Source organism: Cherax quadricarinatus, chromosome 72 (assembly GCF_038502225.1).
Source record: "Cherax quadricarinatus isolate ZL_2023a chromosome 72, ASM3850222v1, whole genome shotgun sequence".
Classification (NCBI taxonomy): Eukaryota; Metazoa; Arthropoda; class Malacostraca; order Decapoda; family Parastacidae; genus Cherax; species Cherax quadricarinatus.
The window spans coordinates 14,608,531-14,634,384 of record NC_091363.1 but is presented as its reverse complement, the minus strand read 5'-3'; the positions used below and the strand labels follow the sequence as shown (position 1 = coordinate 14,634,384).

At 43.4% G+C, this 25,854-nt stretch overlaps 1 protein-coding gene across 3 annotated transcripts in view; it reads left to right on the top strand.

Moving 5' to 3' along the window:
* Positions 1-25,854, top strand: part of LOC128701229 (zwei Ig domain protein zig-8-like) — a 339,665-nt gene that overhangs the window by 119,990 nt on the left and 193,821 nt on the right. For all 3 annotated transcript variants that reach the window (XM_053794808.2, XM_053794809.2, XM_053794811.2), the window contains exon 2: positions 25,685-25,809. In XM_053794808.2, coding sequence (XP_053650783.1) covers positions 25,685-25,809 — 125 coding nt within the window. The remainder of the gene's footprint in view (positions 1-25,684; positions 25,810-25,854) is intronic.

The following is a 25,854-nucleotide window of genomic DNA, read 5'->3' as shown; positions in this document are numbered from 1 at the left end:
GAGAGTGAGAACGAGAGAGAGTGAGAACGAGAGAGGGTGAGAACGAGAGAGGGTGAGAACGAGAGAGGGTGAGAACGAGAGAGGGTGAGAACGAGAGAGGGTGAGAACGAGAGAGAGTGAGAACGAGAGAGAGTGAGAACGAGAGAGAGTGAGAACGAGAGAGAGTGAGAACGAGAGAGAGTGAGAACGAGAGAGAGTGAGAACAAGAGAGAGTGAGAACAAGAGAGTGAGAACGAGAGAGAGTGAGAATGAGAGAGATAGAACGAGAGGGAGAGAGATAGAGAGAGAACGAGAGAGAGAGAACGAGAGAGATAGAACGAGAGAGAGATAGAGCGAGAGATAGAGCGAGAGATAGAGAGAGATAGAGAGAGATAGAACAAGAGATAGAACGAGAGAGTGAGAATGAGAGAAAGAGAACGAGAGAAAGAGTGAGGACGAGAAAGAGTGAGGACGAGAGAGAGTGAGGACGAGAGAGAGTGAGGACGAGAGAGTGAGGACGAGAGAGAGTGAAAACGAGAGTGAGTGAGAACGAGAGTGAGTGAGAACGAGAGTGAGTGAGAACGAGAGTGAGAACGAGAGAGATCGAGAGAGAGAGAGAGAGAGAGCTTCTCATTATGATTTCTTACTCTGTTATTCCTGTTGAAAGTAAAAGAGAAAGAGTTTGTGTTAACATTAAATTAACAAAGTTTAAGTATCCCCGAAGGGAATTATTATAATTTTGGGGGAGCGCTAAACCTGTAGGATTATACAGCGCATGTGGGGGGATGGGAGGCATTCAGGCTCGATTCAGGGAACTGGAGCACAGATCCAATTCCCTAGATCAAGAGCCCCTCACCAGCATCAAGGAACCTCCCTTGAGGGGTCTTAAGTAGCAGCCCATTTTTTTCCCTCGTTTCTCATTTTTTCCCTCCATCCTCTGCTTTTCCATTTTATTTCGCTCATAACACGTTTCACCCGACCGGTTTAAAATTTTCAACGCTGAGGTACAGTAACTAGGTCAAAAATAGCTGGCATGGTCAGGGGGAGCGCTAAACCAGTAGGGATTACACAGCTCCTATGGGGGTTGGATGGAAGACATTAATGCTTAATTCATAAGAACATGAGAAAGAAGGAACACTGCAGCAGGCCTACTGGCCCATGCGAAGCAGGTCCAAGCCTTCTACCGGCTTAAGCCAATGACTCGACCTAGTTAGGTTAGGTCACATTCACTTAAGGAAGGAGCACGGCATCAGACCTTGTAGCACAAGTTAGTCAGGTCCAACTCACACAGGGCCATGCATCCTGGAATTGCTCGCAGAACTTTTAAAATAAACTGCCGCAAGACTTCAAGAATTCCAAATAGGTCTCTCAGTTCTAGGACGGTGGAAAGTGACGTTCAAGAGTGGTATGAACCTAGATGATAAATACCGACATATTAGAAAACGTTTCGGTCCTGAGACCTTGATCACTTCTGTCTTTCACCCCTCATGGAAGGTTCCTTGATGTTGGTGAGGGGCTCTTGATTTAGGGAATTGGAACTGTGCTCCAGTTCCCCGAATTAAGCCTGAATGCCTTCCACATCCCCCCCCCGAGCGCTGTATAATCCTACGGGTTTAGCGCTTCCCCTTTGATTATAATAATAATAATAATAATTCTGTCTTTCAACCTCTGTATGTTGGAAGTGATCAAGGACCCAAGACCGAAACGTTTAATAATAAATAAGTCCTAGTGTTTGCTTACGTGTTTTTTCTAAACGTTCAAGAGTGTAGGTTCACATCTGCCAATTATCTGAACAAAAAAGGCACAAAACCGTGACTGGAAACATACATAAATGACCCGCACATAGAAACATCGCAAGTTTCTTTCTCCTATGTGCGGGTCATTTGTGTATCTGCCATTTGTGTGAAGATTTTATTCCTCTTAAATATATCTGAGTCAACTTCCTGAATGGCTTCGGTATTAAATGGCTGAAGCATTTTATGTAGAGGGGTATGTGAAGCAAAGTCTGTAAATAACCAGGGGAGAGTGCAAAATGGTTAGCAACGAGATTAGTCCCAGAGCTGAGTGATCTGAGCAATGAGGAGCTATACTTAGTAACATCAGCAGAAATAAGGGGGTGACATGATCATGACGTACAAAGTACTGAGAAGATTGTAAAGGTTGGTTAGGGCGAGACTGAGGCAAATCTCTGATAAACAGGGGTACAGCTGGAAGTTTGAAAGAACGATGAACCACTGGGAGATTAGGAAATAATTCTTTAGCCTTTGAGTGGTCTGGAAGTGAAAGACTCTGACAGTGAAGTGGAAGAGAAGGGATCAACGCAGCTTTAAGAATAAGTATAATTGGGCTCACACAGCTAGGAGAGAGTGAAGCCAGGAGCAAGACTCGACCTCAGCAACGACAAATACCCGAGTACATCTACCCGAGTACATCTACCCGAGTACATCTACCCGAGTATATCCACATCCTGTCCCACTGTAATTCCTAAGTTCATTAATGTATTGTACTATAAGAAAAATAATCCAAAATTTCAATGAAAATCAATGTCTGTTTTAATTACGATTAATTTAATAACCTATGGAAGTTTTTTTTAAATAGGTTATGGCAGTTTAATTAAGATTTATTAAATAATTTATGGCAATTTAATTACGATTTATTAAATAAGTTATGGCAATTTAATTATGATTTATGAAATAAGTTATGGCAACTTAATTACGATTTATGAAATAAGTTATGGCAATTTAATTACGATTTATTAAATAAGTTATGACAGTTTAATTACGATTTATTAAAATAAGTTATGAGACCACCTACGACTGCTGCACGTCTCCTGCCTACGGTACATAAGCCACTTTTCCACTCATGCTGTATTCTACTCAAGATTGATGGACTGACCACATCGTCTCAAGGTTTAGGGACTGATTACCTCATTCTCCTCCTGTTCTTCCTCTTCAAGGGGGGCTCCTTGGCGTGGTGAAGAGGCTCTTGGTCTGAGGAATTAGACCTATCGGTCTTCTTCCTCAGACCGAACCTAATTACCCCCCAATCTCCCCTCCCCTATCCCATCCTCCCCATCCTCCCCTTTTTCCTTTCCTCCTCCTCCTCCCCACTCCTCCCTTTTGCCCTTCCTCTTTTTGTCCTTTGGGATTTCTCCCACAGGCGCGCTAGTTCCTGGGTAGGAGAAAGGATACCGGGGTCCATCCCATTCCGTTGAGGTTCTTAGCGGTGGCGTAGTTTGCCGTGGAATCTGGATCGCCTGGGGATGTCCCGATCCCTCTCCGGTATCCCGGAGTAGCTTTGGGTGTCTTTCGGGCGACGAGTGTATCTCTGGAAGCCACCTTTCGGATTCCGGGGGTGGTGGCCGAAGGAGGTATGCTTTGTGGCGGATATCCGGCCGCCCTCTCTTTTGTCCACCGAGGTAGCTCGGCAGATGTGAGGTTGCTATCCCGGATTGTTAGTTTACTAGCATGATGGGTAGGGTATGGCACGGGTTCCATGCTGCATCTGCGCTACTTGCGGTGCTGAGGTCCTCTTGGGCGCGGAGGGAGATTTCTGGCCCTTTCATTCCTCCTAGGACCTATCCCTTCCCGGTCCCCCCTTTTTTTTCTTTTTTTTATTTTTATTTTCTTTTCTTCTTTCTTTTTTTTTTCTTAAAAACAAAAAGAAAGAAGTAACCTAACCATGGCAGCCCTAGTCCATGAACCTGGTACCCCCGGGCCCCTTCTTGATACCGCACCCCGTTCTGACCCCGCCTCGTCTTTGGACCACTCTTCAGACATTTCTCATGCCTCTGTACCTATTGCCGCTGCTGTTTCCTCACCCGCTTCAGGTACTGAGGCCTCGACTGACTCCTTCGATTTATCAGACCTTCGCTCTCCTTTGACTATGCTTCCGGCCTCTCCCTCTACGGTGCGGCAATTTTCAAATCGCCGACCCGTTCCACGTCGGACCAACTCTGGTCCCACGCCTAAACGTCAACGACAATTACCTGCTGATGATACTTCTCCACCTTCACCTTCTCGTTCTTCTCAGAAACGATCGACACGTCCTTCACTACCTTTCCACGCTCAGTTTCAGACTGAACAGTGGACTAAATTCTTCACTTTACGACCAACTTCCTCTACTGCCTATCTTTCTGACCATAGTATTGGCAAGGCACTCCTACGCCATGTTGGTAAAGATATTTCTTTTCATGCTCTTAAGAGCGGTACTCGCATCATTACCATACAGAATGCTACCCAGGCTCGTGAGCTCTCTCGTCTTTCCCATATAGATACTGTTCCTGTCACCCTTGAAAAACATCATTCCCTCAATTCTTGTAGTGGTACCGTCATTCTGCCCCATACCATAGTTCAACAAAATTTCCAGACATGTGGCACCGACATTCTAGAACAGCTGGAACTCCAAGATCTCCCAATCCTCAAGGTAGACACTTACGTTCTTCCTGCCCGTGGGCGGGGACGATACCCTAGCAATGTGGCTCGTTTAACTTTTGACAGCTGAGAACTCCCATCCTCGGTTTATATAGCAGGACATCGGTTACAAGTTCGAAAGGTGATCCCTACACCACAACAGTGTAGAAATTGCTGGCGATTTGGCCATCCAGCGAAATATTGCAGATCTATCGCCGAATGCCCAGTCTGTGGTGCCGATGACCATTCTAATACGTCTTGCAATCGATCTCCCTCTTGCCTTAACTGTCATGAGGCTCACCCTTCGTACTCTCGCCGTTGTCAGGTCTACTTAAACGAGCGGGAAATCCGTTACCTCAAAGAGACAGAAGGTCTCCCTTATGCCATGGCAGTTTCTCATCTCCGCCTCCAAGGGAGACTCCCACGTGTTTCTTATTCCCGTGTTTCAAAACGTCCCCCCACTTCTGGTATCCCATCTTCTACACCCACCTCTGTGGTTACCTCTCCCATAATCACTCCTGTATCTAATCCTTTTGCTGTCCTCGGCTCAGACGTCCCTACTTCAACGCCTCAGTCTAATCTCGCTTCTTCGAGTTCTCTCTTACAAGCCTCAGTATCGACGAGACCTCGTACGACACCTCCTCCCAATCGTCCCTCTACTTCTCAAAAGTCAAAAAAAGGTCCGGTAACACCTCCTACCCATCTTCCACCTCCTCATTTTACCCTCCCTGTCTCTGTCCCTAGTTCTTCCCCTCTCACTGGCTCAGTTACAAGTGCAGAGGTTCACCCTCCTCCTCGTAATGTACCTTCCTCCCCTGTTCCCTCCCAAGTTTCTTCCTCTTCTGCCACCTCCCAGGTTCCTGTCTCTTCTGTCCCCTGCCACGCTGCTCCAGTTCCCTCCACCCTTTCGCCCCCCCCTACCTTGGTACAGTCCAATACAGTTCCAATCTTTACTCATCCTCCCCCTACCATTCCCAATATTGTCTCCCATACGACATCTCTGAATTCCAAAACACTTGAAGCAATCTCTGAATATATTGCAGAGACCAAACCATCAATGGACACTGATCCACCTTCCGCTCTTTCTCTCTCCTCTGCTCCATCTGCGCAACTCCTTTCTTCACAGCGCACCGTTCCTTCGCTGCTTGAACATTTTCCACTGCCTCCGCATGTTGACTTTTCTAACCCTTCTAGTCCATAGGAACCCTTACCTGCGGATTTCAAGTATCTTTATCATTGCCAATCATGGCCTTTTTACAGTGGAATATACGCGGCCTCAGGGGTAATCGGGGTGAGCTTCAGATGTTACTCTCCCAGTTTGCCCCTGTTGGTGTTTGCTTACAGGAACCAAAATTACACTCTGCTGTTATTTCTCACATCTCAGGCTATAATTTATTGTATTCTTCAGATCCTTTTCCTGATGGGACCTTTAATGAAAGTGCCCTTCTTCTCCGCACTGATATTCCGTACCATCAGCTATTTGTTCATACTTCGCTGCATTACACAGCAGCCCGTATCCACTTACATAGGTGGTATACACTCTGTTCTTTATATCTCTCTCCTTCTCGGGCATTATCTATTCCGGATTTTGCCTTCCTTGTTTCGTCATTACCGCCACCGATTCTGTTACTTGGTGATTTTAATGCCCACCATTTCCTCTGGGGGGTTCTCACTGTGATTCCCGTGGAATTCAGTTAGAGGCTTTTCTTGCCACCCACCCCCTCCATGTTTTAAATACAGGTACTCACACCCATTTTGATCCTCGGACTCATACTCTCTCTTGCATCGATCTCTCAGTTTGCTCTTCCTCCGCCGCATTAGACTTCACTTGGTCTGTTCTCCCGGACTTACATGACAGTGATCATTTCCCAATCATTCTTACTTCCCCTTCATATTCGCCACCTCTTCGCACCCCACGCTGGCAATTTAATCGGGCAAATTGGAACCTTTACTCACACCTGACTGTTTTTAAAGAGGTTCCTTCTTCGTCCTCCATCGATGAGCTTTTACACCTCTTCTCGTCCTCCGTTTTCACCGCAGCTTCTCATTCTATACCCCAAACTTCGGGCAGGCATTCTCAGAAATGCGTGCCTTGGTGGTCTCCTGCTTGTGCTCGTGCAGTACGTTTGAAACGCACTGCATGGGGCAGGTACCGGTACAATAGAACCACAGAGCGACTCCTTGATTTTAAACAGAAGCGTGCAATCGCTCGCCGTGTCATCCGTGACGCTAAACGCACTTGCTGGCGAGATTATGTCTCCACCATCACCTCTGCTTCCTCTATGAGTGCAGTCTGGAAAAAAGTACGAAAACTGAGTGGTAAATATTCTCCTGACCCGGCTCCTGTTCTGCGGGTTGCCGGTGTTGATATAGCAAACCCACTAGATGTTGCCAATGAAATTGGCAATCATCTGGTCCGTATTTCTCAGGGACTCCATCTATGCCCCTCATTTCTTTCCTCAAAGTCTGCCAGAGAGTTAGCACCCTTGGACTTTTCTTCTCTCAGAGAAGAACAGTATAATGTGCCTTTTACACTTCAAGAACTGGAGGCAACACTCTCAGCTTGTCGATCATCGGCAGCTGGGCCCGACGACATTCATATTCGTATGCTACAACATTTACATCAGTCAGCCCTTGCAGTCCTATTACGCCTTTACAATCTAATTTGGTCACAAGGAGTTCTTCCACAGCTGTGGAAATCCGCCATTGTTCTCCCTTTCCGCAAACCAGGCACTACGGGACATGAAACCTCCCACTATCGTCCCATTGCTCTTACCAGTGCAGTTTGCAAAGTAATGGAACGCCTAGTAAATAGACGTTTAGTGTGGTATTTAGAGACACACAACAGTCTCTCCACTCGTCAATATGGCTTTCGTAAGGGACGTTCTACCATAGACCCCTTACTACGCTTGGATACGTATGTTCGTAATGCCTTTGCGAATAACCACTCGGTTATTGCCATATTTTTTGACCTTGAGAAGGCATATGACACAACTTGGAGGTATAATATTTTAGCCCAAGCCCACTCCTTAGGCCTTCGAGGCAATCTACCATCCATCCTTAAGAACTTTTTAACTGACAGGCATTTCCGTGTTCGGGTTAATAATGTGCTCTCCCCGGACTTTATCCAAGCTGAAGGTGTCCCCCAGGGATGTGTTCTGAGCACAACACTTTTTCTCCTTGCTATTAATGATTTGGCCTCTAGTCTTCCATCAAATATTTGGTCATCACTCTATGTTGATGACTTTGCTATTGCCTGTGCAGGCGCTGACTGCCACCTCCTTACAGTTTCTCTCCAACATGCAGTCGACCGTGTTTCCAATTGGGCCGCCACACGTGGGTTTAAATTTTCCAGCACTAAAACCCACCAAATCACTTTCACTAGACGCTCTGTCATCTCCGATCATCCTTTGTACCTCTATGGCTCCCGTATCCCTGAACGTGATACAGTCAAGTTTCTGGGCCTTCTCTTTGATCGTAGGTTATCCTGGAAACCTCACATTACCTCTCTGAAGGCAACTTGTCACAGCCGGCTGAACCTTCTTAAAACCCTTGCTCATCTTTCGTGGGGAGCTGATCGTCGAACCCTCCTTCGCCTACATTCCACCCTTATTTTATCGAAACTTGATTATGGTGACCAGATCTATTCAGCGGCATCTCCTGCTACTCTCTCTAGCCTTAACCCCATTCATCACCAAGGATTACGTTTATGCCTTGGTGCTTTCCGCTCTTCCCCTGTCGAGAGCCTCTATGCAGAAGCGAACGTTCCATCCTTATCCGATCGCCGTGATGCCCATTGCCTGCGCTACTATGTACGCTCTCATGATCTCCGCAATCCTTCCATTTATAGAATGGTCACTGATATTAGTAGACATTCTTTATTTGTTCGATGCCCCTGTTTACTCCGTCCCTTCTCTCTTCGCCTTCATTCGCTCTTGTCTTCTCTTCAACTACCACCTTTCTATGTACATGTAGCATCTCACTTTTCCCTACCCCCCTGGGAAGTTCCAGCTGTTCGAGTCTGTTCTTTCTCCCTCCCTTGCTCGAAAGCCCAACTGTCTACGGTCGCTTCCCGCTCTCTTTTTCTTGACCACTTTCACTCTCATTCTCATGCCATTGCTGTGTACACAGATGGCTGTAAGTCTTCTGACGGTGTAGGATTCGCAGCAGTGTTTCCGGACAGCGTCGTACAAGGGCATTTACTATCTTCGGCTAGTATTTTTACTGCTGAATTATATGCCATCCTTACAGCACTTATCCGTATTGCATCTATGCCTGTGTCATCTTTTGTGGTTGTCTCAGACTCCCTTAGTGCTTTACAGGCTATACAAAAATTTTATACACCTCACCCCTTAGTCCTCCGTATCCAACTTTGGCTACGCCGCATCTTTACCAAGCATAAAGATATTGTTTTTTGTTGGGTCCCTGGTCATGTTGACGTACAGGGCAATGAACAGGCAGACACTGCTGCGCGGTCAGCAGTACATGACCTACCAGTTTCTTATAGAGGTATTCCATTTACGGACTATTTTGCTGCAATATCTTCCCACCTTCACACCCGTTGGCAACAACGTTGGTCTACTATGCTCGGCAACAAACTTCAGTCTATTAAACCGAGTATAGGTCACTGGCCGTCTTCTTATCACCAATGTCGAGGTTGGGAGACTACTCTCTCCCGTCTTCGCATTGGCCATACTCGTCTTACTCATGGATATCTCATGGAGAGGCGTCTTGCTCCTCTCTGTGAGAATTGCCAAGCTCCATTATCAGTCAGCCACATTCTGTTGGACTGCCCACTTTATCAACGAGCACGCAGAATTTACCTCTGTCGTCGTCTTCGCTCCGCTGCTCTCTCTTTACCTTCCCTTCTCGCTGATGGACCCACCTTTCATCCGGACTCTCTCATTGACTTTTTAACAACGACTGACTTACTTCACAAATTCTGATACCTTCAGCCCTTTCTACTTCAATCTCTTGCTACCTTCTACCCCCGTACTATCCCCTGCCCCGCTGTTTTCTGTAACCTGCTGATCATCCCCCCTCCCTTCTGCCATCCAATTCCCTTGCTTCCTTCCCTACCCTGCAGCGCTGTATAGCCCTTGTGGCTTAGCGCTTCTTTTTGATTATAATAATAATCCTCCTGTTCTTCACGATTCTCCTTTGTATGGACTGATGAAGCCACTGTGGGGCGAAACGTTTCCTCAATAAAGATACCCAAGAGTTGCACATGTGTCTAATTTATCAACGTGTCGGTTCTCTGAACCATTCATCTACACTAGCTGCTTCACCTAGGGTGAGAGCACACACATCGTTGGTGTTGTACACTCTCCAAGTATTTCTGTGTTAAACGGTATGCTGATACCGACAAGATGTGGTAAAGAAACAGTTCACGATATTTATAAGAGGGAAACGTTTCGCTACGAGTGGCTTAATCGGCACTAATGAAGCCATTAGTGGCGAAATGTTGCCTTTAATGTTCTGAACTGTGCCATTTTCCACATATCTGCCTTAACTCTGGTGCCGAAGACACTGTATATGACTCTTAAGTAAACAGTCTCTCTCTTCAAGAAAACTCGTAACTACCAGCAGTAGTGACGAAATTGTCGTGTTTTGGACGAGAGATGGATAATTTTTTTCTTGATATATCAAGGAAAAAAAATCAGAAATACTGTGACTGTTTCGAGTTATTATGGATGTTGGTTGAAGATTTATTCTCTGTTGGATTTTCCTTAAACTTTTCTGATTGTCGTGAATTTGAGTAATGTATTATTCTATTTTTGCATCTACTGGTTAATTTACTTCTTTGCACACTCCTAAAAATTCACCTTTTATGTTATATCTGCATAAACGAGGCACTTTAACAACTTTCATTAATATTAATATACCAGAAACGTCATCAATACAACACACACACACACACACACACACACACACACACACACACACACACACACACACACACACACACACACACATTAGGTAAAATTGGTCAATTAGCAAGAACTCGTTTAAAATTAAGTCCTTTCTAAAATTTTCTCTTATACGTTTAAAGATTTTTTTTTCATTTTTATTAATGTAAAAAATAATTTTGTACCAAAAGAACCTTAGAAAATTTACCTAACCTTATTATAACAAGCGCAAGTTAATTTACCCTAATCTAAGTAAATATATTTTAGATAAGTTTACAATAATTTAGTAATAAATAAACACAATGAAATTTATTTTTTTTTCGCTAGGTTCAGAATGATTTTTGAGATATTATTCCGTATAAATTTTTTCACTTGCCTTATTCGGCAAGAAGAGCGTTGTTATTTAAGCTAAAAACGCAAGTTTTACTTATTCGCTCCTAACACTCACGCACGCTTGCTGGAAGTCCAAGCCCCTCGAACACAAAACTTCCTTTACCCCCTCCCTCCAACCTTCTTAGGCCGACCCCTACCCCGCCTTCCCTCCACAACAGATTTTTTTAGAAACATTTCGCCTACACAGTAGGCTTCTTCAGTCGAATACTGAAGAGGTGCAGTAGCCTAAACTGAGGGACTGACCACCTCAAACTAGACCTTCAAGGTTGATTGACTCATTACATCTTCGCCATTATTCCCGCTGTCTAAAATGCATTCTTCTCTGTATTTGATTGATGAAGTCTACCTCGTGGGCGAAACGTTTCGACAGTAAAGGTACCCAAATGTAGCATATGTGTCTTACAAATTAACACAGACATTATTAACATTGGTAAGACACATAGGCAACAGTTAGGCAACTTTATTCCGAAACGTTTCTCCTACACAGTAGGCTTCTTCAGTCGAATGCAGAAAGTAGGCAGGAACAGTAGAGATGTGAAGACGATGTAATCAGTCCATCACCCTTGAAGTCGTAGAATTTGAGGTTGTCAGTCCCTCAGCCTGGAGAAGTTCAGTTCCATAGTCAGGAACTATCTGAAGATCAAGCGACAGTGCGGAGACTTAAATACTGTCGGAAGGAGAGGTGCAGCCTACTGTGTAGGCGAAACGTTTCGGAATAAAGTTGCCTAACTGTTGCCTATGTGTCTTACCTACCAACCTGTCAGTATTGTATACCATTTTGATGTTCATTATTAACAATGTTTAGTGGGTTTGGGTTTGACAGGAACATGACAAGTACAGGCCAGTAGGCCTACTTCAGTATTCCTCCTCCTCCTCATATAAGCTATTTAAGTTATACACATGAGTGTGTAAGCTTTCAGATGAGAGTGTAAGCATTCAGAGGAGAGTGTAAGCATTCAGATGAGAGTGCAAGCCTTCAGATGAGAGTGTAAGACTTCAGATGAGAGTGTAAGCCTTCAGATGAGAGTGTAAGCCTTCAGATGAGAGTGTAAGCCTTCAGATGAGAGTGCGAGCCTTCAGATGAGAGTGCGAGCCTTCAGATGAGAGTGCGAGCCTTCAGATGAGAGAGTAAGCCTTCAGATGAGAGTGCAAGCCTTCAGATGAGAGTGCAAGCCTTCAGATGAGAGTGCGAGCCTTCAGATGAGTGCGCGAGCCTTCAGATTAGAGTGCGAGACTTCAGATAAGAGTGCGCGCCTTCAGATGAGAGTGCGAGCCTTTAGATGTCACCACCACATCTATTATCTCGTATGATCCAGGTGGTATTATCTCGTATGATCCAGGTGGTATTATCTCGTATGATCCACGTGGTATTATCTCGTATGATCCACGTGGCATTATCTCGAATGATCCAGGTGGTATTATCTCGTATGATCCAGGTGGTATTATCTCGTATGATCCAGGTGGTATTATCTCGTATGATCCACGTGGTATTATCTCGTATGATCCACGTGGTATTATCTCGTATGATCCACGTGGTATTATCTCGTATGATCCACGTGGTATTATCTCGTATGATCCACGTGGTATTATCTCGTATGATCCACGTGGTATTATCTCGTATGATCCACGTGGTATTATCTCGTATGATCCAGGTGGTATTATCTCGTATGATCCAGGTGGTATTATCCGTATGATCCAGGTGGTATTATCTCGTATGATCCAGGTGGTATTATCTCGTATGATCCAGGTGGTATTATCTCGTATGACCCAGGTGGTATTATCTCGTATGACCCAGGTGGTATTATCTCGTATGATCTAGGTGGTATTATCTCGTATGATCCACGTGGTATTATCTCGTATGATCCACGTGGGATTATCTCGTATGATCCACGTGGTATTATCTCGTATGATCCACGTGGTATTATCTCGTATGATCCAGGTGGTATTATCTCGTATGATCCAGGTGGTATTATCTCGTATGATCCAGGTGGTATTATCTCATATGATCCAGGTGGTATTATCTCGTATGATCCAGGTGGTATTATCTCGTATGATCCAGGTGGTATTATCTCGTATGATCCAGGTGGTATTATCTTGCATGATCCACGTGGTATTATCTCGTATGATCCACGTGGTATTATCTCGTATGATCCAGGTGGTATTATCTCGTATGATCCAGGTTGTGATGTAGTCCAGCTGGGCTTGTGAGGTCTCTGGGGAGACCTAATTTAACCAATTATATGGTCACACCTTGCCTTGGCAAACGTCTGTAGCCACGCCCACGTCTGAGGTCTTTTGTTCTTGACGCCTTAGACCTAAGCGTCAGGTCGTACACGTGGTTGTGGAGGGTGCTTGGACCACCATAAAAGCCCAAGGAAGAGCATGATCAGGAGATTCGAGCGGAGCTGCTGCTGGGGTGCAGGGCTCGGGAGAAGGCTACTGAAGTCTCTGGAGGAGACTGTTGAAGGCATTGGGCAGAGTACTGGCTTGGGGCAGTACTCGTGCTGTGTAGGTCTTGGGACCTGTGGCTTAGTTCCTGTAGTGAACTGTCCTCTTTACTATATTGTAAGTAATATTCTGTTTCGCCAAGCTAATTGTATTCCCTGTCTCACTGCTTATGTGTACCACCCCATTTATCTAAACCCCAATGTACTCCTGTTCCCAAATATATTATTGTACAAGGACTTAATAATAAACTGTGTTTGAGTAGAATAGTAATATTCACTGTCCCCGTTATTAGCTATTCCTATTTCTCATATTTTATTATGTTTATATGAGTGAAGAGTGGGCGAGGCATATGTTAGTGAGTAGTGTAGAGTTAATGAGAATGTCGTGGTGGTCACCACTGACCTGTCATTACCTACCTACCTCCGCACTCATCTCACTCCTACCACCTCGCCTGCCTCTCCCCTCCCTACATAATCCCTTACTCCCATATTCCCCTTATATCCTATTCAATCATTACCCCCCTTACATGACATGGTGTCTAAGCGGTGGTGGTTCTTATTATTTTTATAGTAGGAACCAGTCCCATGTGCCTTATTTTTGACTGCTCGGTTATACTTATGCTACCATTTGCTACCATTTGATTTTGTGTGTTATTATAATATTATAATCCTAGTGACCTTAACTGACCTTTTCTTGACAGTGGGTCTGAATAATTGTTTGGTTGTATTATTATATTTGGTGGAGTTGGTTGTTGGTTTGAGATAAATGGTGGAGAATATCAGTGTTTGGGTGAGACTTTTGGGGGAAGCAATTACTGGCCGAAATTTAATATTTACAGAGGAATGAGAAGTCACCCAGCCCGCCTTGGAAGACTTACCCACAACTGTCACCCATTGAAGAGTTGCCTATGATTGCTGTCCACCTGATGTGCCCAGTCACCCAGCTGATATGCCCAGTCACCCAGCTGATGTGCCCCAGTAGATGTATTGCTGCCCTGGTCTGTCATCCAGTGTAGTGGGTGTCTGTCTGCGTCACCCAGCCTCTGTGACCATCACCCACGGACCGCGAGTTACTAGCAGTTGCCAGGGATGGGTGACCGCACCTGCTGTTGATGACCTGAAGTGACCTCACCTCACCTCGAGCAACTGACCATAGCCTGCTACTGCTGATGTCGGCTGCTGTGGCCGTGCTGAGATGCTGTAGCCGTGCTGCAATGCTGTGGCCGTGCTGTGTGCTGCTGTGATGTTGAGATGCTGCGGCCGTGCTGTGATGTTGAGACGCTGCGGCCGTGCTGTGATGCTGGGACCGTGCTGCGATGCTGTAGCCGTGCTGCGATGCTGTGGCCGTGCTGTGTGCTGCTGTGATACGGCCGTGCTATGTGCTGCTGTGATACGGCCGTGCTGTGATGATGGATATGCTGTGGCCGTGCTGTGATGCTGCGATGCTGCCTAGCTCAAGAGGAGATGGCGGTGATGCTGCAGTGGTGTGTGAGGGATTCTGGCTGGTGTGCCAGGACAGGAGAATCTACTATGAAGGAGTTGCCATCCTCGGAGATGTGGAAGGACGTGAGCCGCGGAGATGGACTCCAGCTGCTGGGACCAGCCTGCTTTCAAGGGCGGCATGGAGGTGTGTCCTGCCTTGCTGGTCGACCTGTGCGACAGGTATGCGGGGATGCCCTGCCAGCCATGAGAGACAATTAGGAGTGTGAGATGTCCCCAGCCTACTTTGACTTGCCAGAAGTGTTAGTGTTACCTGTGTGGAATAAGGTGACCTTGAAAACGGTCCAGTGATTATGGCCGCCTTGTTTTATGAGGCCAGTGAATCCTAGTAGTGGCATAGGATAATGGAGGGTCTTAGCTGCGATGTCTGCCCTGTCTCGATTTTCAGATGTTGTAGTGTGCATGTGAAGTGTGCCGAAAATGCGACCTTGGTGGTCGTGAAGTGGTCTAGTTGCAGTTACTTGAAAGAATGCAACCCGTTGGAGCAGTTTTCCACGCCATAGAAGCCTAGAGAGGTTTGGCCCAATGGTTAACGTGCGAGGGTGACTAGCATTGGCTAGTGCATTTCTAGTAGAAGTAGGGAAGGCACTGGAGCCCGATATTTAGGTTTAAGGAGAAATAACGGGTAAGGAGGCTTTGCACCAGAGAGCGACTGTTATGCTGGTCAACTGCCAGAGGTACTGATTATGCTGCCTGGTGGTAGTTGAGGAGGTTGAGGGAAATATAATTGTATTATGTATAATTTTGTCTTTGTATTGTAATAGATTTAAGGGATTAGGATTAAAATAGTCTAATAACTAGGACAAATTGTCCTAGTTCTCAGATATTTTAAATTGGGGGAGAAAGGGGGATGTGATGTAGTCCAGCTGGGCTTGTGAGGTCTCTGGGGAGACCTAATTTAACCAATTATATGGTCACACCTTGCCTTGGCAAACGTCTGTAGCCACGCCCACGTCTGAGGTCTTTTGTTCTTGACGCCTTAGACCTAGGCGTCAGGTCGTACACGTGGTTGTGGAGGGTGCTTGGACCACCATAAAAGCCCAAAGAAGAGCATGATCAGGAGATTCGAGCGGAGCTGCTGCTGGGGTGCAGGGCTCGGGAGAAGGCTACTGAAGTCTCTGGAGGAGACTGTTGAAGGCATTGGGCAGAGTACTGGCTTGGGGCAGTACTCGTGCTGTGTAGGTCTTGGGACCTGTGGCTTAGTTCCTGTGGTGAACTGTCCTCTTTACTATATTGTAAGTAATATTCTGTTTCGCCAAGCTAATTGTATTCCCTGTCTCACTGCTTATGTGTACCACCCCATTTATCTAAACCCCAATGTACTCCTGTTCCCAAATATATTATTGTACAAGGACTTAATAATAAACTGTGTTTGAGTAGAATAGTAATATTCACTGTCCCCGTTATTAGCTATTCCTATTTCTCATATTTTATTATGTTTATATGAGTGAAGAGTGGGCGAGGCATATGTTAGTGAGTAGTGTAGAGTTAATGAGAATGTCGTGGTGGTCACCACTGACCTGTCATTACCTACCTACCTCCGCACTCATCTCACTCCTACCACCTCGCCTGCCTCTCCCCTCCCTACATAATCCCTTACTCCCATATTCCCCTTATATCCTATTCAATCATTACCCTTACATGACAAGGTGGTATTATCTCGTATGATCCAGGTGGTATTATCTCGTATGATCCACGTGGTATTATCTCGTATGATCCAAGTGGTATTATCTCGTATGATCCAGGTGGTATTATCTCGTATGATCCAGGTGGTATTATCTCGTATTATCCAGGTAGTATTATCTCGTATGATCCAGGTGGTATTATCTCGTATGATCCACGTGGTATTATCTCGTATGATCCAGGTGGTATTATCTCGTATGATCCAGGTGGTATTATCTCGTATGACCCAGGTGGTATTATCTCGTATGACCCAAGTGGTATTATCTCGTATGGCCCAGGTGGTATTATCTCGTATGATCCAGGTGGTATTATCTCGTATGATCCACGTGGTATTATCTCGTATGATCCACGTGGTATGATGTGAACTCCAGCTTAAGTTTCATTTCCCTCTGTAAGCTTTCTTATCTTATTTAACTCATTAAAACTTTCTCTAGTTTTCAGCAAAATTTGCAGATAAAAACTCGTCGTTTTTCTTATTTCCTCGTTCTCCGCGCTGCCTCGGCTCGTTTTTTTAACTGCTCTCTTACTCTTGCTACACTTTCTGTACATATTTTTTCTGTTAGAAGCTTCTATATTTTTTAAATTTCTCCGTTACTACTTTATTTATTTCATTTTACTTTTGACTTCACTTCTCACCCCCCGCAACTCCTTCCTGTGACCATAACTGCTTCACGAACATGGCACTCTTAAATTTACACTCTCTCTCCTAATTCCTCATTAACTGCTTGTGATCTAGCCTATATTTCTCTCAAAAGTTGATTTTTTTCTCCCACCAATATTCAGTGTATTCAATTTCGGTTCCTTATTACTCATATGCCATTTATCTTGAATGCAATCTTTCTCATCTTCTACCTTAACTTCCACTAATTATCTTATATATTAGTGCTCCTCTGAAAACATGTACCCTTTCCCTTTTTACTAAGGAACTATACAATGGACCCCCGGTTAACGATATTTTTTCATTCCAGAAGTATGTTCAGGTATGAGTACTGACCAAATTTGTTCCCATAAGGAATATTGTGAAGTAGATTAGTCCATTTCAGACCCCCAAACATACACGTACAAACGCACTTAAATAAATACACTTACATAATTGGTCGCATTGGGAGGGGTTCGTTAAGCGGGGGTCCACTGTACATGCTTTCTGCCATTCCCAGGGTACATTCCTTTCTTTCATGCATTTATTAACAATAAGCACCAACCATTCCAAAACTATATCCCTACCTGATTTTAGCATTTGTTTTAATGTCATCCTTCCCAGCTGTTTTACCTCTCTACGCACAGCCTCATGCACATCTCCCAAATTCACATCCGGCGCTTCCTCACTCCTACAAGATGTTTTGCCTCCCTGCCCAGTGCACGAAACCACAGCTTTTCTATCTTCATCAACATTTAATAGTTCCTCAAAATATTTCCTCCATCTTCCTGATACCTCTAACTCTCCATCTAATAACTCTCCTCTCCTATTTTTAACTGAGAAATCCATTCGTTGCCTAAGCTTTCTCAACTTATTAATCTTACTACAAAAATTTTTCTTATTCTCAACAAAATTTGTTGATAGCATCTTACCCACTTTCTTATTTATTCTTTTAGATTTTGTCATCATTCTCTCGACCTCTTTTACATGCAGAATAAACCAAACAGATGAGTTATACCTAAAAATAAAGATACTTCTGCCGAATAAACAGTGAGAATTTGTTTATGCCATAAATCTGCGAAAATCAATCTGAACATAATGAATAAAATACATATCATTGATTTTATGTACTATTAAATAAATTTAAACTGTATGATATCTAGTAGAATTTCTTTGAAAAAAAAAATACGGTAAAATAGGTTAGGTAAGGTTAGGATGGATCAAAAAAATATGTATCATAGCAAATACAAATTTTGATTCCTGAGTCACTACAATGGATTCTACAATCCGAATCACAGTGACAAACATTGTGTTTCTACAATAATGTTTTACCACCAATGGTGAACCTGATTACTTAATAAACTCTGGACATTTCTTTAGGAAGATGAACATAAACATATTAGTTAGAAATGGTTTAATACACTAGGGGATGCATATCTAAATACTTTAAGAATGTAAATAGTGATTTGTAAAGAACAAAACTCATTGTTCTCCCTATCTCAAATACTTAATATTGTGTATTTAACGATGACAATGGCTGGGTGAATACTTTATACACTATACAAATCAAGCCATGAGGTGTGGAAATCTTTAACCGTGGCTTGTCTTGCATCGTTAAGATCGCCTGTCTGAGATTATTTTGCTTTATATACTATGTAAGTCGTGCGGAACGTATATGGTATTTATGTAATACATTAGATCACTGAATTCAAATACCAACGACACCCTAAACGTCTTATCAAGACAGATACAATATTGTGATACAATAGTCAACAACTCGACTAACGAGAGTATACAATGAATAGCAATAGCGACCGTCATACACCCTAAGGTGGACACGGTGCTAAAACCAAAACAGTTCAAATTACAGTGCCGGGCTGTGGAAATCACACGAGCCCCGACTGTGACACTGTAACAGTGCACAGTAACAGTGCACAGTGCAACGTAGAATTATCTTAAAGCTCAGCTTTGAAAAGAAAGTTATCATGAGAGGAGTATCCTGCAACCATCCACAAGACACACATATGGACCCTGCATAAGATCCTTGTGAGATCAACTCCACAACACCACAACACACTGACTGGAAACCATAGATATGCAAGGATATACAAAGCTATATAAGAGTTCTTAGAAGCAAAAGTTGAGGTGATAATTAGCCGGCCAAGAAGCAGCAGCATCACGTTTGCCCTGCAAGTGACAAGATACAACAGACAGTACACAAATAATCGCACATAGGTGTGAGAAGTTTACGGCGATGTTTAGGTCCGACTTGGATCATATGCATTTATTGTTCAAGCCACGTTATTGTACCTTTTGTTCTTTACAACAAACAATTACCGTAAATTTCCGAGAATCTGGAGTAGGTGAACAATAATAGCAGAAGCATCACCCACATCTAAAACTATTGTTAGATGGTAATATGCGACAATGAACTACCTCAATCACCACCATTATCACTGTACCCTCACCACTACGCATTTATTTCTAGTAAACTCTTGTTCCTAATTTCCCTCTGTTAACTTTTGTCATGGTAATGTTCTTGAGAGCTAAGAACGGAAAACCTCATTAGTATTGCTTGCTAGCTAGCACTTGTCATGGGTCGCCCAGGCTGGATGGCAAGTCTATATAATGTCACCCAGGCTGGACGACATGTCTATAATATGCCAGCCACGGAGGATATATCATTATTATGCTAGAAAGGATGGATGACATGTCTAATATACCACCCAGGGAGGATGTCATGTCTGTATTATGTCACTCAGGGATTATGACATGTCTCTGTTGTGTCACCCAGGCAGGTTGACACATTTATCAGCCAGGCAGATAAGGTCTCATCTGCACAACGTCAATGGAAATTAAAACCTTTTTGTCATGTTTGGTGATAATGTACGTGAAATTGGAGAACTTTTGCGAAAAAATGCATTGCCTGATTTGGATGAGATACAGCAGGTGGCATGGGTGCTGCCCAAGAAAAATTTGATTAAGTATTGCATAAAAATTTAGATCACTGTCCAAGAATTTTGCTAGACAGGAGTTACTTTTCCAGTCTAGTTTCTTTACTAGGGAATTATTTTTGAATCATGTACATACACGTTTGTTTTAATTGGGTACTCGTCTGTGTTTATACTGGTTTAGCTCCAGTTCTTGGTCCCTACTGTCTTGTGGAAAATTAAATTTACGGGGATGTAACTCATAAGATACATATCAGTAAATGGCAACGAAGATAATTATTCTTTATCAAGGTTACAGAGACAAGTAGGAATTTTAGGACACTTATGTCACAAAAAATGTCCTTCTTCGATACCTACTACTGTCATATCTCTCCACAGGTCACTTTGGACCTATATTAATTTCAAATGAAATATACATCACCAGGAATTCTGGTAAAAACATTAATATAAATATGTGGACTGTATATTAAATTTAAAATGTGAATACATATACATTGAAGGAGAATTTATAATAATAAGACTCACCAATTTGTCTGGAAATTACTTGGTGTGTCATACACAAACCCCTGCCTAAATGTGAAGAAAATACTGGCCAGAATTCCAACATAAATAGACATGACTTAGCTGGGGTTCCTGAACCGTCCTGTCCACTCGCCTAATGTTCACGTTATGCAGGACTGCAAATCCAACAATTTCGGCTCCTATCTGAGAGGTTTTAAGCTCAATATAACCCCTAGAGCCACGAAAATTTATGCACATTTCATTAACATGCCTGTACCACATTCAAAACAATGGCGTCTCTCTCCTGCTCGTCAGCGCAGGCGCAGAGCTTCCCTGTCGGTTCTCTTCTTTAAAATACACTTTACAGCCATAGTAATGTATTAATCAGGTATATTTACATTATAAAAAATATATAGCATAATTCTGGGAAATTATTTTCCACATATCTACTGGTCAGATAACTCTCATGTCTCATAAGTTATATTTTCACCCCGCCGAACTTCAGCAAGATCATTTTCAATTTTGATGTCTTTCTCGACAAGATACTGTTTGTAAAACGTGGCTTAATGCACTTTTATACAGTTTTTTTGCAACCTAGTCTGAAAAAAAGTTCGTGTAAAGAGGGTACGTTCAAAAATTAGCACTTGGATATCTATAAAGGGAAACACGGAAAGAAGTGAAATTACAGTATCACCTGTGGAACAATTCACCAAAAGCCCGCAGATGCAGCGGAAGAGGAACCTTATAACGATGTTTTGGTCCGTTCTGGATAACTGTCAAGCGAGTTGACAGTTCGGGACAGACCGAAACGTTGTCATAAGGTATAATGCCCCAGTAGGGAGCCCACACCTGATGAAGCATATGTTAAAATTCAAAGCTATACAGTGGATGGCAGCCAGGATAATACCAGACCTGAGGGCCATCCACTGTGAAGGAAGGTCGAAGAAATTAAGCCGGAGTTACGTAGCATGTAGTTAGGTTTAACTGATATTATGCATCAGCTCATCCTCTCTAAGTTCCTTCTTACGTCTTTATCATTAAATTTTTTTGTATCTATATTCTCTTATCTTGGACCTACCCCTCTTCAGTGTATCTTCGAAGCCTAAGGGTTAGTCAAGAAATTTTAATACTTTGAATGCAGAGGAGTCTTTATTGGTGCAGTTTCTTCAGAAATTTTCGCCAGTTTCTGGCGAAATGTTGTACTAGTAAATACTGCTCCATAATCAGTCTGACTGTACTGTCGGTGTTTTGCTGTTTCTCTCTAAGATCTGTTTTGGTAAACAATGTTTTTATTATTATTATTATTATTATTATTATTATTATTATTATTATTATTATTATTTCCCCTCAATGAAGGTTTCTTGATGCTGATGAGGGACTCTAGATCTAGGGAATTGGATCTGTGCTCCAGTTCCCTGAATTATGCCTGAATGCTTTCCTCTCCCCGCCCCCCAACAAGCGCTGAATAATCCCTACGGATTTAACTCTCCCCATGATAATTAATATTTTTACCTTTATGTAGTTTTCTCATCCAATGATGGGCACGAAAGCGTCAGTGTCATTATGGTGGTACTAAAGCCATCTCAAAAAAAAAATCAATAGACCGATGCCCGTGAGGTAGGGAGTTGTCAACGTATCACATATTCCATGACCCAGGGCAACATGCCTTTAAAGAGTTGGTCTTGCCTCTCGCCTCTGTTGGATATCTACAACATGGTTGGATAGTTACAACATGGTTGGATAGCTACAACATGGTTGGATACCTACAACATGGTTGGATATCTGCAACATGGTTGAATACCTATAACATGGTTGGATAACTATAACATGGTTGGATACCTAAAACATGGATATCTACAACATGGCTGAATATCTACAACATGGTTGGGGATACGGTCTGAAACAAACGAAGTGCCAATGCTAAAATACATAAAATTTTGCACACAGTCGAGAATAGTGATTTGGGTTTAGCAACAGGTACCATGGTTGTGAAGGGACGAAAGAGGGAATGCTGGGAAGATAGTTATTAAATTCTTTTCCCACTCGCTTTCCTGGGAGTTTTCTCAGACAGTGAACCTGAAGAATGTTGAAGCAGGGCGTAAAATACACTCAGCCTACGCAAAGAAGTGGAAGTGGCGTATAAAACGTAAATCGATACCCTGATCTTCATGTATCTTACAGCTTTATCGCCTAGATCACAAGGATCTTAGCCGGGGGTATTCATACCCCTTTGGGGTATGAAGGGGGCTCTGGTGGCCTGGTGGTTAACGCTCTCGCTTCACACGGTGAGGGCCTGGGTTCGATTCCCAGCCAGAGTAGAAACATTGGACGTGTTTCTTTCCACCTGTTGTCTATGTTCCCCATCAGTAAAATGGGTACCTGGGTGTTAGTCGACTGGTGTGGGTCGCATCCTGGGACACTGACCTAAGGAGGCCTGGTCACAGACCGGGCCGCGGGGGCGTTGACCCCCGGAACTCTCTCCAGATAAACTCCAGATCACCGTGGGCGGACCCGCTAGTGGAAGTAGGTCATGCCCAAGAGATGGGATGGTGATCAGCAAGCAGGCTGAAGATGGTATCCTCTATACCACGATTCCATAGTGTTGCTGTATCAGCTGATAAACACTCAGGAGCTACACCCAGGTGTTTTGTGTGTCTTCATTCATCATCTTATTGGCAGTGAACATCATTACTGTTACCTCAACCTAACTTAATCGGAATTTATTCTAACCTAATACATTCTAATCTAATTTAATTTAACCTTATCAGCATCTATGCACAACCTACCTTAAACTAAGATAACTTCATCTGTCGTAACCAGCATCCATATCTAATTTAATCTAACAAGCATTCTAATCTGGTGGAAACGATCACTCCCCTAATCGAAACGTCATAGTCGAAATTGTCCATGACAGAAACGTTCACAAACTTCACTAAAAAAAATCACGTTTCATGACAAGACTTGCCGACAAATATATTAAGACACTGTGCAGTAATTTTACTTAGAGTGCAACGTAGTCTGTTTACATATATATGCTCTGCACATAGTGTAATTTAATAACAGTCATATGCTCTAAGCAATTTTTGTGTTAACTTCCAATAATCTGAATCTCGGTTAAGACGCATGTGCAACATCTGGATATCTTTATTGTAGACGTTTCGCCACATGTGTCTTAACTTTCATATTGTCGGTATTTGATACCATTCTTGCACAATCTGAATCTCGTGTGTAAATCTATGCAAATGTTATTACTGTGCAATTACTTACGCTTGGTCTCGTGGATGATTAAAACAAACTCTCGGGTAGTTTTAAAGCGAGAACTTTGGGTAGCTTTGATAGGTTGGGCGGGTACATGAGAGGGTGCGGGTGGGTGTAAGTTGGTCTTGCGTGTCGGTACGGGTGGAAACATTACCTGGAGTTTACCTGGAGAGAGTTCCGGGGGTCAACGCCCCCGCGGCCCGGTCTGTGACCAGGCCTCCTGGTGGATCAGAGCCTGATCAACCAGGCTGTTGCTGCTGGCTGCACGCAAGCCAACGTACGAGCCACAGCCCGGCTGATCAGGAACTGACTTTAGGTGCGTGTTTCCTTAAGACATCTGCTATCCCTGTCCACCTAACAGCAAGTAGGTACCTGGGTGTTAGGAGACTGGTGTGAGTTGCGTTCTGGGGGACAAAATTAACCCAAGTTAATTTTATCCATTTTGTCATAGGTACATGTCAATTATACACTCAACAGTGTTAACTAACAGTGTCAATCAGATTAACATAGGCAAACTTTTGTTTATTTCTTTAATGTGTAATAATGTTGGTAGAATTACCGACAATATGTAAAGTAAAAGGACACAAGTGTAACTAATGTGACATTTTATTGTGGCAACGTTTCGCTCTCCAAGAGCTTTATCAAGCCATAACGGTTTGACAGAGCTCCTGGAGAGCGAAATGTTGCCACAATAAAATGTCACATTAGTTGCACTTGTGTCCTTTTCTTTAATGTGATTTGAGTTTATAACAAAAGACTTTTGTTATCCTGACTGTTGGGTACCGCTAATCTATTCGATGTATCGGGCGCGTCCCTCTATTCAAACTTCTGGCAGCTCCCTTTTCCAAGTGTGTGGACGCCACCCCGTTAATCCAAACTTTTGAGCGCCTTCCTATTAATCCAAACTTTTAGGGCATTCACCCTTTAATCCAAAATTTTGGCCATCCCCTTTTGTTCAAACTTTTTTTTTTGTCTTCTCTTTCCGTCTCATCCTTCATAACAAATTTAAATTTGTATGTACCCATGTTTATTTAAACTTCTGGCTGCGCCATATTTATGGAAACATTTTGGTAACTTTTATCTTTCAAACATTTGCAAGCCTATTATAATCTTTCCTGTCTAAACATTTTTATGCACCCTATATATATATTCAGACTTTTGAGTCCTCTTTAGCTATCCAAAATTTCGGGCACCCCTTGTATACACAAACTTTTGGGCAGCCCTTTATTGTGAATGCAGGTATATGAAAAATGGCCTGTTGTACCTAGTCGTAAATTAAGTCCCCAGACAAGGGACTACCCTCAAGAGTCAAGGAAAAGGCCAACACAAAATGCAGTTTTGAGTACCCATAAATTCCCTCCACCTATATTTATAATATATAAAATATGTAGTAAGCAGGTAAATGTTAATGATGGAGACCTGAGTACACTCACTGCCATGTGTTTTTTTTTTCCTCTGTGTACTCAGCCAGCTAATGAGTCTTCAAGCACAGTGGTAAATATCACATGAATTCGGCCAATTTGTTTACATATAAACCTTACAGCATGGTAATTGATACTGACAAATTGGTTTTACAAGGCACGCGAGCAGACACTAGGAAATTGAAACTGGAACGAGGCACAGCTCGTTCTCATCGAGCAAGATCTTAGACGCCGACGATGTCTGGAAGCCTCACTAATCTCTGTCACTGACACCGTTGAAGATAATGCTTTACGCTACAAAATTTGAAAAACCTTAGCATATATGATACTCAACCAGGCAAAGCACCACCTACCTAACAACACAGGAATCACATGACTTCATTGTCTGCCTGTCCTCATCCCAATAGGGTATTTTTCAGGTCACCGTGTGTCACTCACACCCTAATCAATCTTCTGGGCACGTCCATCTATCCAAACTTCCGCTGTCCCCCTCTTTCTAAGTGTGTGAACACCCCCCTAATAATCCATCCAACCAAATAATCATTCAAACAGCTAGCCAACCAATCAACCAAGTACTCCTGGTCTTCCTTCAGGTGTGGGTGTGACGGATGGGTGGTGGCAGCGGCCAGAGTTCGGTCCAGCAGAGTCCATAGTGACTGTCCAGGAGGGAGAGACGGCGAAGCTGCCCTGTGTCGTGCTTCACCTCAACGACAAGTCGGTGAGTATCCTCGCTGAGGTATATTGAACACATGTGACTGATGTT